General features: G+C 37.4%; 1 protein-coding gene across 2 annotated transcripts in view; it reads right to left on the minus strand.

The window, feature by feature from the left end:
• cdyl (chromodomain protein, Y-like) overlaps nucleotides 1–21,781 on the minus strand; it is a 140,061-nt gene that overhangs the window by 37,731 nt on the left and 80,549 nt on the right. For both annotated transcript variants that reach the window (XM_015354582.2, XM_015354581.2), the window contains exon 2: nucleotides 1,719–2,391. In XM_015354582.2, coding sequence (XP_015210068.2) covers nucleotides 1,719–2,391 — 673 coding nt within the window. The remainder of the gene's footprint in view (nucleotides 1–1,718; nucleotides 2,392–21,781) is intronic.

Consider the following 21,781-nt stretch of genomic DNA (forward strand, 5'->3'; position numbering starts at 1 on the left):
TACTTCAAAATGTTACCCACTGGAAGTCAATAAGTAACCCAAGTATGTCTTGGTCAATCTTAAAATTTTTAATTACTTTTTGAATTTCATGTTGCGTGTTCATGCTGTGTCCTCTTCCTGAACTTTGCTTGCATGACTAAGCAATTTCATATATTGCCCTTTTGTAACGTGCACCCTATTTTGAACACATCATTCACACTTAATGAATAAGTTGAATCTGTAATACTTTAACACATGGCTATGTCTAAATAATCTCTTAATAAATAGATTTTGAGAACGAAGTACTTCCATACATTTTATTACAAAAATAATTTTGAGCTTTTGGAAAATGCTAAAGTATATTTATCAATCCATCTTTGAAACAGTCAGATTTGAAAGCTCCGTCATCACAACCAACAGTTCTGGGTACGTAAGGTATAGTACCTATAAGAAAGTTGAAAGATTCCGTTCCAAAGAAGACAGTGGTCAAGACCAATCATGAGCAAGTGTCCTATATAACAATTTCAAATCACTTGATCATCAGAATTTTCAGCTGACAGAGCTGTCAAACAAAGCATCACTTACTGAATCAAAACTACAAATGTCAATCTGGGAATATTATGAAACAAATAAATTAACCCTTTCTTGAAAGCCCCCTTCACTGACAATGTGTATTGCTTAAACTACACTCTTAAAATAGTTTTAAAAAATCCAGTATAAATCCATTGCTTTTTGCTATTTTCTTCTTTGATGGTAAAGTAAGCATTCTGTTTCATAAAAAAAAGGTGATGATACATCTCAGAAGCAAAAGATTTTCAGTAGAACTGCTAATGTTAAAGGGAGAGAGATTGGGTTGTAGGTAGAGCTTTGATAAATGAGCTTCCCTATATTAAAAAAGATTTAATATAGCTGCACTCTTTTTAATATTGTTTTAAAAATGTTCACAGACATTCACTCTACTGTGAACAAGTACACAAACAGGATATATTAGCTGAATAGTTTAACACTTTCTGCACAAAAAAAATATGCAAACGGAAAAAACCTTTTATACTTGATTTATCACTTGTCTAAGACTGTGTAGAGTACTTGTTTTACTGAGATGATGTAACATACACCTGTGTTAAGGGCTAATAAAAAACAACAGGTTATAGGCTATATACTTACATCTGTGTAACATTTTACTACTTACACATTACTTTTCTCCAAAATAGGCTCTGGCATACATCTTTAATTAATTATGTGCTGAAACTGTAAACATGGTAAGAAATGGTACACCTATTAATTATCAGAAAGTCACTTATTCCTGTGAATATAACCATACCCACAAGAATGATTTAGACATTCAAATTTCATTGGAAACCAGAGCACCTGGAGAAAACACACTCACAGTAATGAAGGGAGAACATGCAAACTCCACACAGAAGGCACCCCGGTCCTGTATCCAACGCAGGGCCCAAGAGCGTTAAGGCACCAACACAATCTGCCACTCCACCAAACGCCCCCTGATAATAAATTAACAAACTCTAAAGCTGCAACATTAATTATTGTAGCAATTCAGCACAAAATTTCAATTTTAGTTCAATTGGAGCAAAGAAGCAATAATTGAAATATTAATAAAGCACTGAACTATGTCACACAACACTCACCAATCAACACCTGGTGTGCTGTCATTTTGGCATTTATAAAAATGGAGGGGAAAAGGACATTTACAGCCAGAAATAAAACAAAGTTCACCATACCTTTGCCATTGAGCGTCAGTCCCGAGGCAGTAGTTGCAGTCACTGGCCCCTGAGCTTGAGGCAGTATTGTCTGGCTCCGCGGCCTGGTCCCCATTCGAGCCCTCTCGGCCCCCGGCCCAAGAAGAGAGCCCACCGGCTTCTCCAGGGCCACTTCCGGGGGAACGGAGTCCTGCTCCTGCTCGGTTTGGTCTAGGCCGTGGGCTCCTTCACTGGGAAACTCCTCTGCCTCAGTCCTGCTCTTCATAGGGCTTTTGGGAACCAAGATTTTGATGCCAGTTTTGGACAGGTCCATGCTTCTCCTGCCAGAGGTCACAGAATGCGTAGTGGCCGTAGTGCGCCGGTACTTTTGGTGACTAGGCAGCAGCTGAGGTTCGTTTTTGGCGTCCAGCTCTTTGCTGGTCAGTTTGGGAGGAGTCTTTGCGAGTGGGCTCTGGGGGGGGCGGCAGATCTGTTTCCTGGCGTTGTTGTTGGGAGAGCTCCGGGTGGAGCGCAGCAGAGTGCTGTCCTTCTGTCGCTCACTGTGCAGTCTGTTGAACTCGTGGATGTACTCCACGCAGTTCACAAGGTGAGTCTCTGGCTCCCACGTGTCATCCTCGCAGTTGTAGCCTTTCCAGCGCACAAGGTACTCGGTCTTGCCTTTTTTGTTTTTCCGCTTGTCCACGATTCTCTCTACCTGTTAAATTAAAGAAAGGGGGGAAAGAAAAATGAATCAACTTCTCACGAATACTGCACACAGTCAGGATTTTCGGGTGCAAACATTTGTGTACTGTGCCGAAAAATGCAGGCAGTGCTCACTAATGCGTTCGGTACTGACAGACATTTTCATTATTTCATGACCCTGCTCTCGATGGACAAGGAATAAAAATTGTGACGCAGAGCCAAGGTTTTTCATCCCTTTGAATTATAGTGGATAAAAGAACCCGAATAATGGCAATGGTCCTGGGACTGACAATAGCTGAGACCATTCTTTCACTGTATTCTTAATCAGACTCAGGTTTTAATAAACAATATCAAATTCCTCTTAAGTACGGCTGTTCAAAACTCTTCTGGAAAACAACATCTCATTCCCCAAATGACTCTTCTGATCTTCTGCATGTACAGTTATTTATTGTTTTTTTTTTTAAATCAAAACATATTGTAGAACATGTGCTTTCAAGCACACATCTTGTTACAGCGGTATGAATGAGAGGTGTAATCTTGATAAAATGATATATTCCTCCTATAATTGTCTATGCAGCATCCAAGGGAAAAGACTATTTACTGTAGGTGTTTGAAAGCTCATTTCTATCGTAGTTGTGCTTTGTGCAGTATTTTATGTGTGAGTAGACAGTGTCAAGATGTGCCCACAACACATTAATTGAATTATATGGGCAATTACACCATGGAGCAAATGATCTCTACTTTCTGATCTATGAATGGGAATGGAATCTGAACACATTCTGGCTATCTTTTGACAGTTATCAATGCCGACATTCCATAGCATTGCTGACAAGTATATAACCCAAATAGTATATACTCTAATAATGTATCCTGTGCAGATCTAAACATGGAACTTCACTTTAAAGTGCACCTGGAGGGCATGAAATGGTAAAGAACCTTGTAAACGCATTCCAAAACAGTTTTTATCTTTATGGAAAGGCTTCTCATTTTGCAGCTGTGATTTAGTCACAAATGTCAGGATTTCCACAGAGTAACGTCATTCTCTGCTTTAAATAAAATCTACTACTATGTTCACTACTGAGACATCACAGAAAAGAGTAAAAGCTACAGCTGTGTCCGTGTACAAAGCTAAAAGGGTCTGGGAAATAACCTATTCATTCAACAGGAGGAAGAAAACCGGTAAAGGAAAAATTGATTGTGACAAGAAGCCATTACCCATCCATTTACACATCCTGCTACAGTATCTAGAGGGCATTTCCAGAATAGCAATGCAGAACTGCCAGTACAGAGTCAACCAATATACAGCACAAGTATTAAACAATTTAAAGGGTCAACTATACTTTTTTATAGGACAGAACCGTCTTTCAGGGAATGTTGCTGCCATGGAAATTTTAGCTATATACATTAAGTGGAATTTTCTTAACCTCTACAGCACGTTTGGAATTAAACAATTTGAACATGAAGGAATGTCTGTAAAACATCCTCCTTATCTAAGCGTGAATAGCTGGTAACTTTGCTGAGCATGCATTCTTTAGCTATCTTTTTATATCCTCCCCCAGTTAAAAATAAACAACATCTGAAAAGACACTGGGATCTGTTGAGCCTACCAACACTAAACACTCTGCCATTAATGTCAGGGCAGTCATCTTTCACGCACTGTGTACTGTTAATTGGCAAATTAGTTTGTATTGGCACAATCCCACAGCTCTTTGTGCCTCAGGCTTCCAGGCAAACACAAAGATTTTCCAGCACTGCAAACAAAACCCACATTTCCTTTTTAACACGCTACAGTACATCCAGACCAGTTCTCAGGTATTTCCAACAGGCACCAAGCAATACCACCACACCTGCACAGAACTTGACAGGTAGTTAAGAGAATAAAATTTCTCACCTAGGAAAGCAATCAACATATTTCAAATGGCTAGCTGTTTGTTTTGCAATTAAAGATGAATTTATTAATCACTTGCTAATCATTAAGCCTTTCTACGCAAGGTGCGTGGGAACAAGTGTGCTACTAGTTTGTTGCCTGGCTACCTTTCCTTTGTATTTATGTGCTGTAGACGCTAACTTGCTGCACATTATAACCACCCCCTTTATTACATAACTGGAAAGTACAGAGTACTTACAGTCTCAGCTTGACCTCACCTATGGAGACTTGAGGAAATCCATCTGTCCTCCTTACATTACTTTCCAGTGTCCAAATAGAATCTACAACTACAGGGCATACCTCAATTCCAATGTTTAAAGAAATTAAGGTGGGTAGCTGCATCAGCATGCGTAGGCTGCAAAGGAACAAGTAATACGTTTTTTTTCCATGCTGAAAAGAGAAGAAAGAAAACACAACGTTTCGGCTTTGGAGCCTTCTCCGTACACCCAAAGAAGGCTCCACGGCCGAAACGTTGTGTTTTCTTTCTTCTCTTTTCAGCATGGAACAATCCTATTGCTTGTTCCTAAAAGAAATGAAACCATTTTAAACAAGCATCAGTAGAAATGTGTTTACATCATTTTCTTTTCCCCTAGGTCTGCATGTTCTTCACTTATTTGCAACTCCCAGATAATTTGTGCTAGAAGAGCTTACACAAATCTGAACCGCACACATGGGATTGTTTAGCATTGCATTCCTAAGATTTTTGATAATGCCACCCGATTCAAAATCGCCGACAGAGTGACAAATTAAAGAACTCATAATGAAATCAATTCATGTGACTCTTGTCATACAATAAGGGGGGTTTCCCTTCCCGTAGCTATGGGTGGGCACACCCTGCAAGAACAATAGAGGCTGGTGATTGCCCTGAAGCAATCTGGCCTGAGACTATTAAGGGATAACTGGAAAACAAACACAAAAAGGGACAGCTCAATGTAACATTTAGCTGCATTCACAAAATATGCAGTGTCTTGAATGATAACACGAAGCATGGAGAACATAGAAGTCACTGGTAATTTCCGTAATATTTACAATTGCACTTTATCAACTTTTAGATTCTAACTGTGCCTTGAGGAACAGCAATAGAAATTCCATTCATCAACAGAAACCAGTCACGAATCAGTTCATTTTCATGATTCACATCTTTATATGGAGGCAAGAAATGACAAGCAAGTAAAGAAATGTATTATACCTGAATGAGATCACTGAGTCGTACGTATGTAAAGAACAAAAAACAAGCTAATACGTATGCAAAGGATGAAATCCGCACAGAATGTGATAACATAATCAAGGGCAGTTGCATCATCGCAGCTATAAACTTGTGAAAGTGAATATTAATGCTTCTCGCTTACAAAGTTGCAAACCAACATTCCAAACAACCAAGAATTAAAACAGTGTTAGACTCACACTTCAAGTTGATGTTATTTATCAGTAACACACAAGTCGTAACACACAAAGAGATATCACATTTAAGTGTTAATAATAGGTGCACTGAGTGTTCCATATAGTGGGTTTCAAATAACTGTTAACAAAATCTTGAATTGTGTCACAAAGACATTACAATCTCATTCTTTGGGCCAGCTTCCGTGGCATAAGCAGAACCTCAGAACATTTATACAAATACATCTTCGCCTATCAACATTTTTTTAGAGGAAACATCAAAAGAATGTTTCATCTCTTATGCTTTAATTATTTCACATACGTCACAGATTAGCCCCTTTTATAGCCAAAAACAACAATAATATACAAAATATTACAAATAGTTACAGATAACTGGAGTTTACTTGGCCTATGTACCCATGTGTTTACAAAACCTTGACAAGAATTATCACTAACTTCTCAAGCTGTGTGTTTTACATATCAGGAACTGAAGAAACACTCAGCTGACTTTGGAAGAGCACAACTGCAAAAAAAAAAAATGCTGTCAGGGGACTTTGGTGTGCACCCTGACAGGATAACTGTTTCATTAATAGATTCTCAGACCCAGTGTTCGTTTTCATTTAAACACCAAGCTTTTCAGTATAAGGTTACACCTTGTCATGCAGATTCCCAAGAAATGCCACATGCTGGCAATAGAACTGGGTACCCCCCTGCCACAGAACCCAGAGTAAGAAAGTCAGGAAGTAGGATCTAACCTTGCAAGCCACAAGTGCACACTCTGCACTTTCCTTTGATGACTCAGTGGGGGAACTATCAGGGCTCTGTGATGCATGGCTCTGTTTGCTAAGTGATGTTATTATGAGTTATCTCAGGGTTTCTTTAAAAGCAAACCTTCTTTTCTGATGCTGCAGTCTGAACCACTCCCATATAACCCTTCAGAATCACCTTCAGCAGTTGGGAGAGAACCATACTGTAGCTACTCTAGTCCACTCTGGAATCAGTCCGGAAAAGGCTGACTAGAGACATTCCCAAATTAAAATGGAAGACTATGAGGAATTTTTTATACCCCCCAAAAGACATTAACAAAGTCAACCAGCTGGACTTCAAGACCAATAGAGACTCAGAACTAGCGCACACAAATGGGAATAATGGGGAAGAACTGGAAATAATGGGGAAGGGCATGAATCAGAACTGAGACCAGAAGCGCTATTCAGAGTCTAGAATAAAACTGGAGGACCCTTGTATCACTCTGCTACTAACAACCAAATGAGCTACATGGCATCTTCTCGTTTGCAAAAAAGTAGGTGCACCACTTCCGCATGACAAAGATTCTCTCCTGTTGCCTGTTCTCCTGTCCTCTCCTGTTTCCACTGCAACAGTACGGCACAGACAAAGTTTTGGACAAGTGTACCAATGGATTTTCCACCTTGGAGTGCAAAAGATCTAGCTTCAGCAAGCCAAGCTAAAGATCAGCCACAGCAACCGTTTGAGTCTATTCAACATGGCTCTTGAAGCATACAAATGCATGTAAGAGCTGCAAAAAAGCATCAGCTATCTTATGGACTACATACCTCTAAACATAATCGAGTTGGATTTCTTTCCTGGGATGTTATTTTTAAGATAACCTTGATGTTAAAGCAAAGCATTTATAATTCAGTAAAATGGATAATCTGTGAAATCTTCAGTCACCCAGCTCTACTTTATATTGGAAAATAACCCACTGCTGTAGGACAACTTGGCTAAGGTGTACAATTTTTCATCTAGTGGGAGTATATTTTGATGTTTGGTTTAAACGGATAGTGGCTTTTGTTTTTCATTGTTGGGGACTGGTCTTTTCTGTTTCAACTACTCACATTCCTGTAAACTAATCCTTACCTATAAAGGAAGGTTATAATCTCCAACAATAACCACTTCTTCCTTTGGATTATATGTTCCTCATTTACTGTATTAGAAAACATTATAATTTTCACATGAATTTGATATAGAAGACATCTAACCATGCATGCCTTTTGAAATGCTTTTATAAGTTTCAAACATATAGTTTATGAGACCCTTGTTAAATCTAGGTTTTGTTTATTTGCCTGAATTCTTCCATTTGGTCTCTTGCAAATGCTATGCATCCGGTAATGTATAAATCATCATCACTCTGTTAGCCAGCATTCACTGAATGGAATTACAAAATTAACAATTCATTACATTAACATTACATATAATGCATATCAATTGTAAATCATGATTGCCTTCTAATGCAGTGCCTTTCTTTTCTTGTCCAAAAGATATCTACCCAGAGTTATCTAGATACGGAATAAGGAACAAGCCAGGCAGGATGTCTTCATTGCGATGCAGTATGGGGAAAATACATACTGTTCCACTAAAAACATTTCACACAGTATATATACCTAGGCTGTGTATGAAAGAAATATTGGGAAAACAACATATCACAAAAATAGTATTTCATATTTTCCAAGCAGCATTTCATTTAGTTTTGCTATCAACTGAAGTGTGAAGCTTACAATTTGTGAGTAATAGTGAGTGATGAACTGTGGCTCTTGTAGGGAGGAAAGGGGAGGAGACTGGTTCAGTGTCTCTACATACAGAAATCGGTGGCTCTCTTGAAAAGTCCAGGGGGATGAATATTACCAGTGCTGTAGGGATAACTGGGTGGTACAAGAATAAGACATGAAAACATACACATACCAAATCTAAAACCACACAGCGTGGTTTTATTTCTTCTTAGGCACTGTGGTATTGGGGAAATTGCATACTTACATAGAAGAAGGTCATTTTAAAAATACATCATGACTTAAACAATATAGCTTGTTCATTTGTAAAGACTCAACATTTAAATCCCAGTAGTTCACAAGTCACTGACAGGGGCAGGAGACTCGAAAACAACATTCAGTACGGAGGATCTTTTACAATGTTTTTTCCTCATCTTTTTTCATATACTTTATTTCCAAGTGAACCTCACTGAGCATCTGTTCCACAGACTTTAACTACATTAATTCAGGTGCACCTTTAATACTGTCTCAGTTTACTCTCACACCCCATCTCTCCTCTCATTCCTGCATGCTCTCATGAGATGCCTTAATAAGAACTTTCCCTTATAAAACAGTTATTTATTCTTGCTCTTTTCAAACCTCCAGTTTAATTTACGAGACAATTCTGAGTGTCTTCAAATGATGACAAATTGGACAAATGCAACATATTTGTAGAGTAAAAAAAAATCAAAATAAACCAATACAGAAGAAAAGGAAGTAAAGCCTTCAGATTCTTTTATGACTGCCTTGAAAGAAACTACTACACTAACCCTTTTGTTTCCCAAAATCCCATCTTGGCGAGTTGGAGATCCTTGTGCAATATCATCTCAGCTGCACGGTGCGGAATCACCAAAGCCTGAATTTCAATTTTATGTCATTTTTATTTAACTGTTCCAACAGGTTTGAAAGAGAAAGCCCAGAACATGAAGTTAACCACTTTATTTGAGATTTTTTCCTTCTAAAGATTAAACTGTAGTTTTGAGTAAATCTTTTACTGGTAGACTAAAGGGTTAGTACATTTGCAATTTATTTCTATGTTTAAACGTCCATGACTTTTTATGCTGTGTATCTACATAAAAAATCTAGATTGTACAGATTCTAAAACTCAGCACAACCCTAAGAATGTACACAATACTAATACCAGTCCTCTCTATCACCAATGTACTCAAAAAAGATACCTGCTACCTACCTAAATGTTTTGGGAGTGTCCTGTACAAGAGAGAATACCGGTGTATGTGAATAAAGTACTTCTGGATGTGAGAGCTTGAACTGCTCCATTTCAGTAGTGACTCCCAAATAACTATCAATTTTCAGGCATTAGGTCTTTTGTTTGTGGGTCTAACCAAAGCCAAAAAAGTATTTTGAGAGGTTGAGTGGACACTGAGATACCCGTGGAATGCATTCAGTTGCCAAAATGATTATTTCTTTAAAGGCGCAGAACTAGATCATATTTAGCTTGTGGAAAAAAACGTAATGGTGTGGTCACATGCTATTTCTCATCTTGAGAATGTTTCAGCCTATCCCTGCCCCCCCCCCAATGTTTTGTTATTTATTGCTTTGATGAGAGAATAAAAATGTTACAAATTCAGCTCTCAAAAGTTGCAGACCAATTAGAAAGAAAAAGTTTGGAGTAGCTGAACTGATTTGTGACAGATTTGGCGTAATCCGATTTTGAAGTCCATAAAACTACTTTAAGCCTTCCTCTTTTGTGAACATATATTTGTTTTAAATGTACAGCATACCATGCATCTGTCTTATCTGACAGCTTTTATGCACAGTCTAAGCTTTCAAATATCAGCTCTATTCATTATATTTTAACCACAAAGTGATCACAACAGTGATAAAAGGTACATTTCTTCAGTTAAAAACTAATACACCAGTTAACCAACAGAGATATTTACAATTATCCTATGAAAACAACCAAAAAAAAATCACTGTTCTTGTACAGTTTATTTTGCTATGAATATTAATAGTGGATTAACTCAATCACCCTTCACAATTTGATGTGTTTAGGGAAATGATCTTATTAGCAAAGACTTAATTCCATGAACTGCTGAACATTTGATTCTTTCCAAGAGCCTGCATTGGTCTACAGTAGGATAGAGTGGTCCTCTATCTGATGTTACATTTAAAATCAACCAACATCCCGTCACAAACATGTGAGGTATGCAACAGTTGCAGCTTTAGGAATAGCAAGAGGAACAGGAATCTTCCACAGATTACGGTATGTTGATATTATTCGGGTTCGTCCATGCATTGTGCTTTGGATGCTCTGCAGCTGAATACTAAAATGTATTATACTTTTTAACACTAAGATTTTCACTCATTTACACCGTAGCCTGTTTGTGCAGCATAAACCTGTGAGGTTACCTTTTAACTTTGACTTATGTGTGACTGAAACGTGGCAGGAGGCCGACAACTATCTGTTGTTAAACCAGTTTGCTTACTCACATCACCAAATTAGAAATATCCCATTCTTCTCAGTGCAAGGGAACGGTGTCAAGTTTTAGTTTTGTTTCGTTTTGAATATGCGACTTCGGCTTCCCTGTTTTTGATTCACTTGATCCATTTGGCATTTCTGGAGTTACTCTTGGTTGGTTCAATCTTTATTATGAAAAACATTCTGCACTGCAGAACATGCAGCATGACATGGATTTAGTAAATTGTCGTATCCAAAGGGCTCATGTCCAGGCTTGCGTTTATTGGTTGGTCTTTCAAAGTCATGACTTGTATAACATCACTTTTTCTCTGAAGGAAACCACTTTTGCTGATTTCTTAGACTTAAACATTGATCTGATCAATATACGATATAATTCTGCTTTAGTGGATTTCAACAGGTACATTGATTCCCATTCTGAAACATTTCCATCTGATTTTCTCAATTTACTGGACTGATTTGGTCTTGCACAGAATGTTAATGCTTCTGCTGATGCCCTGGACCATACATCAGATCTTCACATTACCTACGGCCTGTCAGTTGCAAAAACTGATCTGCTTGATTTAGACATTTCAGACCATCTGGATGTTTTTTTTTGCAGCGTTATAATTCACAGTTTGAAATTACTGGCTCCAACAAGATTCACTGATGCAATTTCTGACTCATGGCTACTTTAAACCCAACCGAAAACTGTGAATGATTTGGACGAGGTGTGCATCAGTCATCCGTCTACAATTTTTTGAATAAAACATTCTTTCTCCTCCATCCATCACACTCCTTGGTACACTGAGCAGTTATGTTCTGTGAAAGATGCTTCAATATTTATCAGAAGGCCTGGAATTAGCACAACATACCATATGGTATGGTTTATGCATCTGCAGGGTTATTGTTATCTTATTTTATTGGTTGTGGTAACCCTAAACAAGGTTTTGTTAATAATTAATCATATTTTAAGGCAACGATAAAAAAACATTACTCTTTTAGATCATCGTAGACTGTATCAGTGATTAGCTCTGCACACTGTCCCAGACTAACTGCTAAATTCGACACCAATTTTAATTGGGAGTTCTAGTACATTTCACGAACTAAGACAATGCCCTACCCTGATTCTACTTTTCTGTTGTGAACCAACACTTCAGATCTCTGGGCATTTGTTACAAGAGTTTTTAAAGAATGACCTTTCCCTGATACTGTGGCATGACCACTCAAACGTACAAGTAATCTTCTCTTATCTTCTCTTAAAAATGTAGGACCTCGAAGTTGAACCATTTCAGATCTTCGTCTTCTTACCAAAGATCTAAAGTGTATAGAGACATCTCAAGTGCAAGATCATTCAATGAAAGTAAACTCTTTGAACCCTTTCAGTAAGCCTTCATACAATTTAACATGCTACCAAAACAATCCAGCTGAAGGTTACTAATGATTCTCTTACAGCATCAGACTGAGTCATGTTATCTATGCTTTTTTAATTGGACCTCAGTATTGCCTTAGTTGGTTCACCTCTTATCTTTAAGATCAAAAATATTCTGAACTACAGAACAATGCAGCATAACATGGATATGGTAAATTCTGGTATCCAAAAGGCTCATTTCAAGGCTTGCTTTTATTGGTCCTTCACCAGCTATGTGCTAAAAATTTGGCCAGATCATTTGTCATTATACCGTTAACATCCATTGTTCTACTGATGATATTTTCGATTTATTTTCAGACTAATGATTTGCACTCATCTAAGGGCCTGTACAACAGGGATGACTTTAATAGTGCTATCAACGGTTTGGAGATTATATCAGCTGCCCAGGTGAAAAACACTAGGTGTTCCTTCTCGATATCAGCCTTTGAAATTCATCACATCTCTTTTGGCCCCTGGGCTCAGACACTAACATTTATTTAGAGCTGATTTTAAAATCTACCTGACTAAAAAAAGCCTCACTCATTGCTACCGTAAAGTTGAGTTATTTTACTTCCTCCCAATAGTTTTGCTCATTAAATTCTGGTCTGTGTCCCCATGGCGATGCACCATACATTGTGAGATAACACTCCCAGTACAGTTATAACAGGTGCACTGTGGACTGACAGCTGTGACAGAGACTGATGGAAGGAATAACAGCTTTGTGAAAGCAGTACAATCGACTGAAGACTGTCAAGAGAGTCTGGAGAAAGTTTACTTTCTCATTTAAAACAAAGAGCTTGCTGCCCTTGGAAGGGCTATGAATCTACCGTGGCTGGAGCTCATTGTCAAGCCTTTAACACCAAGAAAACTGCAGGTTTGTGCAAAACTTACCATAGTGGACAACAAGAGGTACTGTTATGTGGTCTGCCAAAGAACATGGTAATTTCGTCTGATGTGTGCCACAAACAGGAAATATCAAAATTTACTCATGTTCATTTTCAGATCAGTTAACAAAGAAAAGGTAGACATACATTAGCGGTTTACAAGTGAACGATAGCTAAATCAGCTATGAATCCCAAAAGGCCCTAAAATGAAGGCTCTTTCCATGGCTAAATTTAAGTAGGAAGAGTGGAATTAGCCAAACATGGTAGGGCTGTTCTCTATATGTTTCTAGTTTTCTGTACCTAATATATGTCAGTTCAAACACGATTATGCCTTTTAATTGCCTATTTAAGTGGGACTTGTAACTAGTATGACTATCTGCTACCAGCTGCTTCTCAGTGAAAGTGAATTAAGTTATTTCAATTTAATCTGGTTTCAATTACAAGTTTTAAAATACATGAAAAACTAAGTAATAATACCTAAAGATTGGAATGGAGGGGAGAATTTTGATCATATCAAATATTTGTCACTTGAAGAAGAAAACTGAATTCAGTTATGGATTATGTTTTACATGAAAATAATGACAAACATACACTTCGTACTGCAAGTCTGCTTATGATATAACAAATGTTCTGTTAGTAAAATGTTACCCAATATAGTTCAAAGATTAAAAGAGTCACTCATGGTCCTATGATGCTCATTTTATGATTTAGCACAACATTGTTTATATACTAAACACATTTAAAAAGACCTATTTACGAAACCACTCTTCAGACATAAATTCAAAACTGATCTTCTGCATCCCAGTCTTTAAATATGGTATTAAAATATTTTGCACTACACATTGCTTATATGATCAGAAGGTTCAATACATTTGTTCCATCAGCAGTAGCATCTGGGTGGATAGTCAGATAGCCCATGAAAAAACATTTTCCTCAAATACAGCAGCATTTGTTTTTCACCACAGGGGAAGATATTTCCTGATGGTAGGGGAAAAAGGGCTTGATACTGGGGAAAAAAAAGTCAAATGACTGGTCAAATACTGTTCTTTACAAAATATATTTAATTCATGTGATATTAAATATATATATACATTTGCATTCTCTTCCTGTACAGGTGCTTCACATTAAATCTTGTTTTTCATTTTGGCACAAGAACTATCCTCACATAATTATAGTGTTTTGCCCCTCCAAAATACTATGATTTCTAACAGTTACACACTGTAATTTGAAGCCACCTGCCCATATAGCTCCAGGTTCAAAACTAAATAACCAGGCACTTTGCTAAAATTACATCCAATTTGGGCAATTTGCCATATTCCTGAATTTATCAACAACTTAAGCATAAGAAAACAATGCTGTTTAATTATTTATTCTGAATAATACAGTTTCCTTTACTGGAATTTGATCTGCAGCCCACTGCTCTGTGATTCACCAGTTTATGTGGTCCTTGTTGTGGACATTTCTCATACACATCAATAGTTGTTTGGCTTTTATTTCATTGCCTGTGACCATTACATTTACCCCAGAGTACAAGTCTTCCTCAGGAGGACAACAGCAGTGACTCATGCTGTATGCTGTGTGTACATCTTGACCTACATGGTGCTATAAGGAATAAACTGTAAAAGGCCGGAGACACCAAACAGCATTTTGTTACTGGCTCTTGGCATGTTTTGGGGAAAAATAATCAGATATAAAAATAAAGTTTTTTAACAGAGAAAAAATAATCTTTGAAACTAGAATACAGTCGAAAACAAACTTCCAAACCAGAAAACAACTGTTTTGAAAGCTTTTTTCACTGCTTGAAGTGATTCCAAAACGGTTTCAGAACAGTGCAGCAGAAATCAAGATTAGGAGCATTATCCATGTATTTGTTCCGGAAAGGAAAAGTAAACATATTCAAAAGCATTATTCCAGTTTTTCAGTTTTATTCTACAAACAGTCTTAGCATTTTGTCTTTTAATGAAAAAAATGCAAGCAACTTGACTGCAAGTTCAGATAACACTCATACTGGCTTTAAAATGTTTATTCAGAATCCGTATTAGAGATTAGCATACTTTTTACATGTTTAATCTTTCCGTATCGAGTTTTATACTTAGGGACTTTAATGAGGTGATGGTTTTAATGTACTCATTCTATTTTTTAATTAAGTTCCAGAATACTTTGCAGTGTTCAAATAACTGCTAACGGATTTACAACAACAAAATGCAATTTTCTTCTTTTTCTCTGCAAATTACTTCTAATACCATCTACAACTGCTAGATTCAATGTTACAAAATGTAAGAAGTACACCCAGGTGAAAGATGAACACAATACAAACGGTAATTGAAAAAACATCGCTGTATTTCAAATTGTTAAAGTTTTTGCGTTTAGATGGTTATTCTTTCATTTCAAACATCTGAATTTGCATTTTAAAACGGTAAAAAATGCAGTGAACTTCTAAAATATCTATAGCTACACAGCTCAGGTGTCTACAACTCTACCCTTGTACTCTTACAGGCATGGTGATGTGAGGCAATGTTTATTTCACTAACCAACCTCCTTTTCTGCAGTTTGCAAACGCAATTTTTTGAGTACATGGAACACAATGTTTGAATGCCTGCTGCTTTCTACAGAAAGTTATCCTTCCATTTTCTAATTTCTTTATCCAATAAGGGGTCACGGGGGAGCCACAGCCTATTCTGCAAAGCAAGAGGCGCAAGGCAGGATACACCCTGGATGGTATGCCAGTCCATTACAGAGTATACACTCAGACCAGGGTCAATTTTCGTCTTTCCTTTAGATAAAGGCAAGGAAACCGGTGCACCTGGAGGAAACCCACACAAACACAGGGAGAACATACAAACATCCCTAGGAATTGAACTGTAACGCTTACAATGCTCATAGATGATGTGTCTGAAATGAAAGGGTACACAGGTACTTTGACTATTTAAATATTTTACAGAACATCATCCCTCAATGGAGAAAACAATACAGACAGGGAATTTCCACTACATACAGTGTGCTGATTTTTAGGCTTCTAAAAAATCCAAAGTGACTGTATTTTGTTCAAAAAACCCTTCAAAATAATCTGATAAGAATCCCACAACTGGCAATTTGCTTGAATTGAAACTCTCAGATGGAACATGTTTTACTAACAACTGAAGTTCGATCACATTTGCACCTGAAAAAACCCTTTTGAGAAACAAAACAAAAACTACTCTTGCTCAAAGACTGTTTGTCTAATTTGATTTAAATGTGTGATAATGTATCAAGGGGATGAACAAGACTGATAGGATTAAAGTGTGATAATATCAATAGAATAGATATATTTCATGAAACAGAATATCAAACTCTCTCCAGGTTACAGCCAGTACATAATCAGTATTTTACAGTTTCTCTGTACAGTATTAATGGAAGAGTGTTTAGCACAGATGGCAGGGCAGTTCTGATTTTTACTTATTTTGCAGTTGGAATCAAAATTTAACAGCACAAAATTATTTTGCTCAAGAAAACATTCCTGAAGAAAACTGGTACCCTGTATCTGAAATGAATTTACTTACTACAAAATCTTAATCTGTTGCGTGATGAATGAGTATAAATAAGCATATAATAAGTATCGCTGACAAAAAACAAAACAAAAAAATATTGACAACAATCAAATTATTGAACAGCTTGATCTTAGACACGGGGATCTAGCACATACATTGTTTGAAATCTCTTGAAGTTCCCCTTCCTATAAATCCACCTTGATGAAAAAGGAAATAAAAGCAGATCTTTAATATAATCCCTGATGACATTTAAAACCATTATGATGGCATATTTTCCTAAAACCATGGCATTCTGAACAACTGTGCACTTGTCTCCTATTGAAATGTTTATCTCAAGGTTCATTATGTCACTGAACCGATTCATTTTGAAATGTACCTTTAGTGGACTGGATAATTAGACTTGCGGTTTCTTTGTGGTATTGTATTGCACGTATCTATAGAAGAAAGGCATACATTTTAAGATACTGCTGCAGTCGTGAAAATATTTCAAAGAATGCTTCATCACCAGGATTTGAACTAGAAATTGACTAGCTGAAATAGAACTAGTAGAAATGAACTAGACATAGAGTTTTCGACAATTGACTAATAGAGAATAAGTTAATGCACCTGCTGTGCTTCAAACGATACCATCAACATTTCTTTAAAAAAAACGATCTACAAAAGCAGCTCTACTTAAGCGCTAAAGCCAACAATGGCATCAATCTATAAATACCTGGAATTTTAAAACAGATACAACAATCTTCAAAGCTAATTGTACGGACATCTGGTTGGGGGGGGGAATTCAATGGGATGGTAGCCATAGAAACAGGGTCAGCTGACTGATGCTGTATAAGAATACAAAGTGTTTGGATTTCCCATGTTCCACATTAGAGAAGCAAAGTATTTTCCCTTTTGAAACATTTGATGTTTTTGTTATATACAATGAAAGGAAATAAAACCATTTAATTAAAAAAACATTTTTCCCCATTATCTCTCTCCTGATCAGCAGTATGGCCTGTTATTCACCATGTTTCCACACTGTATTTTCATGCCGACTGTAACTTTTCCACTGAAAAAGGGATTCTTTTTCCTACGTACCTGGGAAGACTGCCATGAATGCTAATTTAAAGCTGTTTCATCTATTCATACAATTTTAGTGTGGCCTAATCCAACACCAAAAGGTTTGTCTAATGTGGATGGGGCCCTTGAAAATGCTACTGATACTGTACTATGAGCAACTACATTACTTTAGATGGTTATATCTTTGTCTCAGGGGGACATTAAACTTTTGAATAAGTTTGTTTGTCTTCCTGGCATTTCACCAGTTACTGTAACAGGATTTTTTTGCTCAGTTAGAAGGCTGAAGACAGTTTTTAGGATTATTGTTGATGTTGATGCAGGAACAATGACAAGAAATAACCTTTTGAACTCAAAAGCTTTTTCAATTCATGCACTGGCCTCCATAAATCCCTGACTTTAACCCCAGTGAAAATTTACAAGCAGATCTTGTCAGGAGAGCGAGGGTGGAGCATATAAAAATATGAGAGACAGAAAGCAAAGTGCTATGTGCAGGTGTGGTGACTGACAGAAGCATAATGTGATGGTATTTTTTTAACAAAATGAAACCAAAACATACTCCTTGTTGCATTTATTATGGCTGCCATATTTTCATCAAAAGCATTGAGAGATTATACTGTAATTCCTTGTCACTGGATATTTCACAACTATGTCAGTAGATGAATATCACCAGACCAACAAAAATCCATAAGAAACGTCTATTTTTCAAATATTTTTTTTTCAAGAAAACAAACATCAGGGCTCCCTCCATGTGCATAGTGTACATAACATGAATACTTGGATTTAAAGGTTTTGGTATTTGAAGGAACGTGGGTGTGAGTACACTGATACAGGGAATTCAGTGGAAATAGATTGTCTGCCTGGTGACTTATTTTGTAGTTCAAAAAACAATGTGGGTTGTACATAAGAAAGAACATGTTAATTTAAACATCCAAGTGACTCCAGTGCTTTGCTACAGTCATGCAGAATCTCAACCAGCACTGTTGATAGGTGCAGTCAAGTATTTGGGAACAGGCTTTGAGGCATGACTGGAGACAAGCCTTTTAACTTTATATACTCTGTGTGAGAGAGTATCTATTTTTCATTTTTTGCAGCTGTTTACATACTAAAAACAAAAACCCTCTGTTTTGAATTGAATGGTAACATTATTTAAAATAATAATAACCGGAAAAGCTTATCAAAAAGTGACTCGAAGATAATTTGTGCCTAGCAGACGTGTCAGCCCTTACAATAACTTAATAAATATTTTTGTACAATTATTTTTAAATGTAAGATTTAAATCTGAGTTTTTTAATTCCTATTTATGGACTCTCCCAGGGTGAAGTAGTTGGTCGTTTTTTGCAGCCCATATTTCTACATTTGCTTAAATACTGAATTATAGCATTTTTTTCCCCCAATTACACTGAACTTCCCCAAGGAAAACAGCTTATCATTTTTATTGTTTTAAAGCACATTACATGCTAAAGGAAGCATAAAAAAGGTTTAATACACTCAGAAACCAAACAGATTTATCTTCAACTATAAACATGACTCTTGCTAAAAAGATATCACAGAAACAAATTATTTGTAGAATTACTTGTTTTTGAGACATCATATATCCACAAATACAAAGATCTTAATTGGTTTTTGTTGAAGAAAATATCCCAAGGGACTACTGTAACGAACAGTTCTTCCCGGACCCTATGCGGACAACACAATCCGGGGTAGAGTGGGGAAAACACGGGGGAAAAGCATGCAGGATACAGGGATGAAAAGGGGGGCGTGTCCCTGGTGTGCTGGTGTTCGGGGGAGGTGTGGCCGAGGCAAAAAAAGCCAGAAAGAAGTCCAAGGGAGAATCCAAAAAGGAGGCAAAAGTCCAAAGCCGGGTGGTCCATCCTAGACAGACGATTAAAAACAAGAACCGGGTCGGGACCGGCACAGGAACGGGAACTGGAACAGAATCTAAAACCTTAACGGGACCAGGCGCTTCCAGGTCCCGGACTCGCCTGGTACAGAAACCAGGGCAGAGCCAGGAATAGAGTGAGCGCTTGGCTTTTAAGGAGAACTGAAAAGGGGGGTTGGAACACGGAGCAGGTGTGGTGGATGAGTAGAAAATAAGGAAGGGCTTGAGCGTCCCTAAGAGGAGGGGTTTACGAACGTGACAACTATTTCAAAGAAACATCATACCAAAGATGTAAAAGAAAGGTTCCACAGGTTTGCTTACTAACTAGAATTTTGAATTTTGAAGATAATTGAAAATATCAAGAACGCATTTTTTCCATTAAGAGAAACCCCTCGACAATCTCCGAAGAGCAGCCATATTATTAAATGTAACTCAAATTGGGAAATTCCATCATTTTCAATAATCAACTTTGGAATCGAAATACCCAGGTGCCCGGGCACCCAAGTGCAAACCCATGACATTGAGGAATTTCAAAGACTTCTGTGAGCTTAGGTGGGTAGCTGGATCAGCATGCGTAGGCTGCAAAGGAACAAGTAATAGGTTTATTCCATGCTGAAAAAAAGAAGAAAGAAAACACAACGTTTCGGCCATGGAGGGGCCACGCTCACACCAGAAGAAGGCTCCATGGCCGAAACGTTGTGTTTTCTTTCTTCTTTTTTTCAGCATGGAATAAACCTATTACTTGCTCTGTGAGTTTATGTGCTTGTGAATTATACCTAAAGGTGTAAATGGGGAAAAAAAAACACTCGTTCCTAAACAGGCAGGGGGTCCAGAGACATGCTCCCCCTGAGAAAATACTGCATTTAAGTGTTGTTTAGGTCACTCTAACAGGATCCAACATATAATCATAACATAATATATCACCAGGTAGGTGGCTGATGGAGGAAGGAGCTGCCAAGAGATTGCAGGTGGCAAGCATGAATAGAAGCTACAAGACAATTGAGAGCTGAGTGAAATTGAAGCTTGTGATCAGGTACTTGGGCACTGATGATGCCAGGATCTGCACTGTTTTTGTGCTCCCTGAATCCCAGGAAGGCGTGTCGTGCTGGTAGACAGAACCTCTTGTTACAGCACCATTTAGAGACCATTCAGACCTTTCAGGCAAGGCGCTCCTCATCATTCCAAGATTCCAGATGAACCTATGGTTGTCAACCTCTCCCAAACATTTAAATCACAATCAACACTAGCTCTAGATCACTTTAGCAACTTCCAACTTTAATTGAAAAATGGAAAGTTACAATATGTTCACTAGATGTAACCCATTAAATCCCAAGAGCTTTACTCATTTTCAGAAAAGAAATTGCCAATGCCTCTGAATAGCTGTACAGACCTTGTTGATTCTATTGTCATGCATATAAAGCACACAATGCAACAAAAAAGCCTGGAAGTTGTTCACACAAACTACCCCGATTACTGCAGTATCACACCACAAAAAAAGGTACAACTGTGAGTTTCTGAGTTGTGTTGCAACCCCAGACATCGAACCAATTATTGTGGATGCTCCATCAGAGATACAGGCGATCCAGCTCACTTTCAGGAATCCGTGGGAAACTGTTTATCTAGCTGTCAAAAGCTGCTGCATAAAAGTGCCTGGCACCTTTCCTCAACAACAAGAAGAAAAAAAAAACTGTGGTTGGATATCATCGAAACCAAAATGCAGACAGACATTTAAAACCATCTGGTGGCTAGTGGTATTTGATTATTTAGTAAAGATTCCAAAGTTAATGTATTTTTCAAGTATATATTTCACTACCCCTTTCAGCATCTCCAGTCTAATGAATTCATAAATATCAGCACAGTTCTCTAGGGTGAAGTGCTCTTTCCATATCATCTCTGTCTGTGGCCTAAAATTCTCAGAAGTGCTTTTGCAGTCATGTAAGAAGTTCTAAATATTTTAAAGGTGTTATCTTCAAGTTCAATTTCAAGACAGTAGAAGTGGGGACCTGCTTAGTTTTCTTAAGAATGTCTTTAGCAAACACTGCTATCTTTGTTTAATTATATTATGTGTCCTGGGCTTTTTTGATTCATCCTTGCTTCAAGATTGAAAATCTACCCATTCCTTAGTTAATTTGGATCTATATAAATGGTAGTACATGCCCAACCTCCCAACACTACCACAAAAGTCACAACTAATTCCTACTTTTGACCTGTAGCCATAGACATTTTTCCTTGAATGTTCCTTGATCTTTTGATAAAAACCTGTTAAAATTACAGATTAACAATTTTCCTGCATCTCCAAAAATATACTATATACTCTGTATATACAACATATATACATTTCTACCAAAAGCACTAAAATAAGCTGGACCGTAATGCAGATTTA

Source organism: Lepisosteus oculatus, chromosome 6 (assembly GCF_040954835.1).
Source record: "Lepisosteus oculatus isolate fLepOcu1 chromosome 6, fLepOcu1.hap2, whole genome shotgun sequence".
Taxonomy (NCBI): Eukaryota; Metazoa; Chordata; class Actinopteri; order Semionotiformes; family Lepisosteidae; genus Lepisosteus; species Lepisosteus oculatus.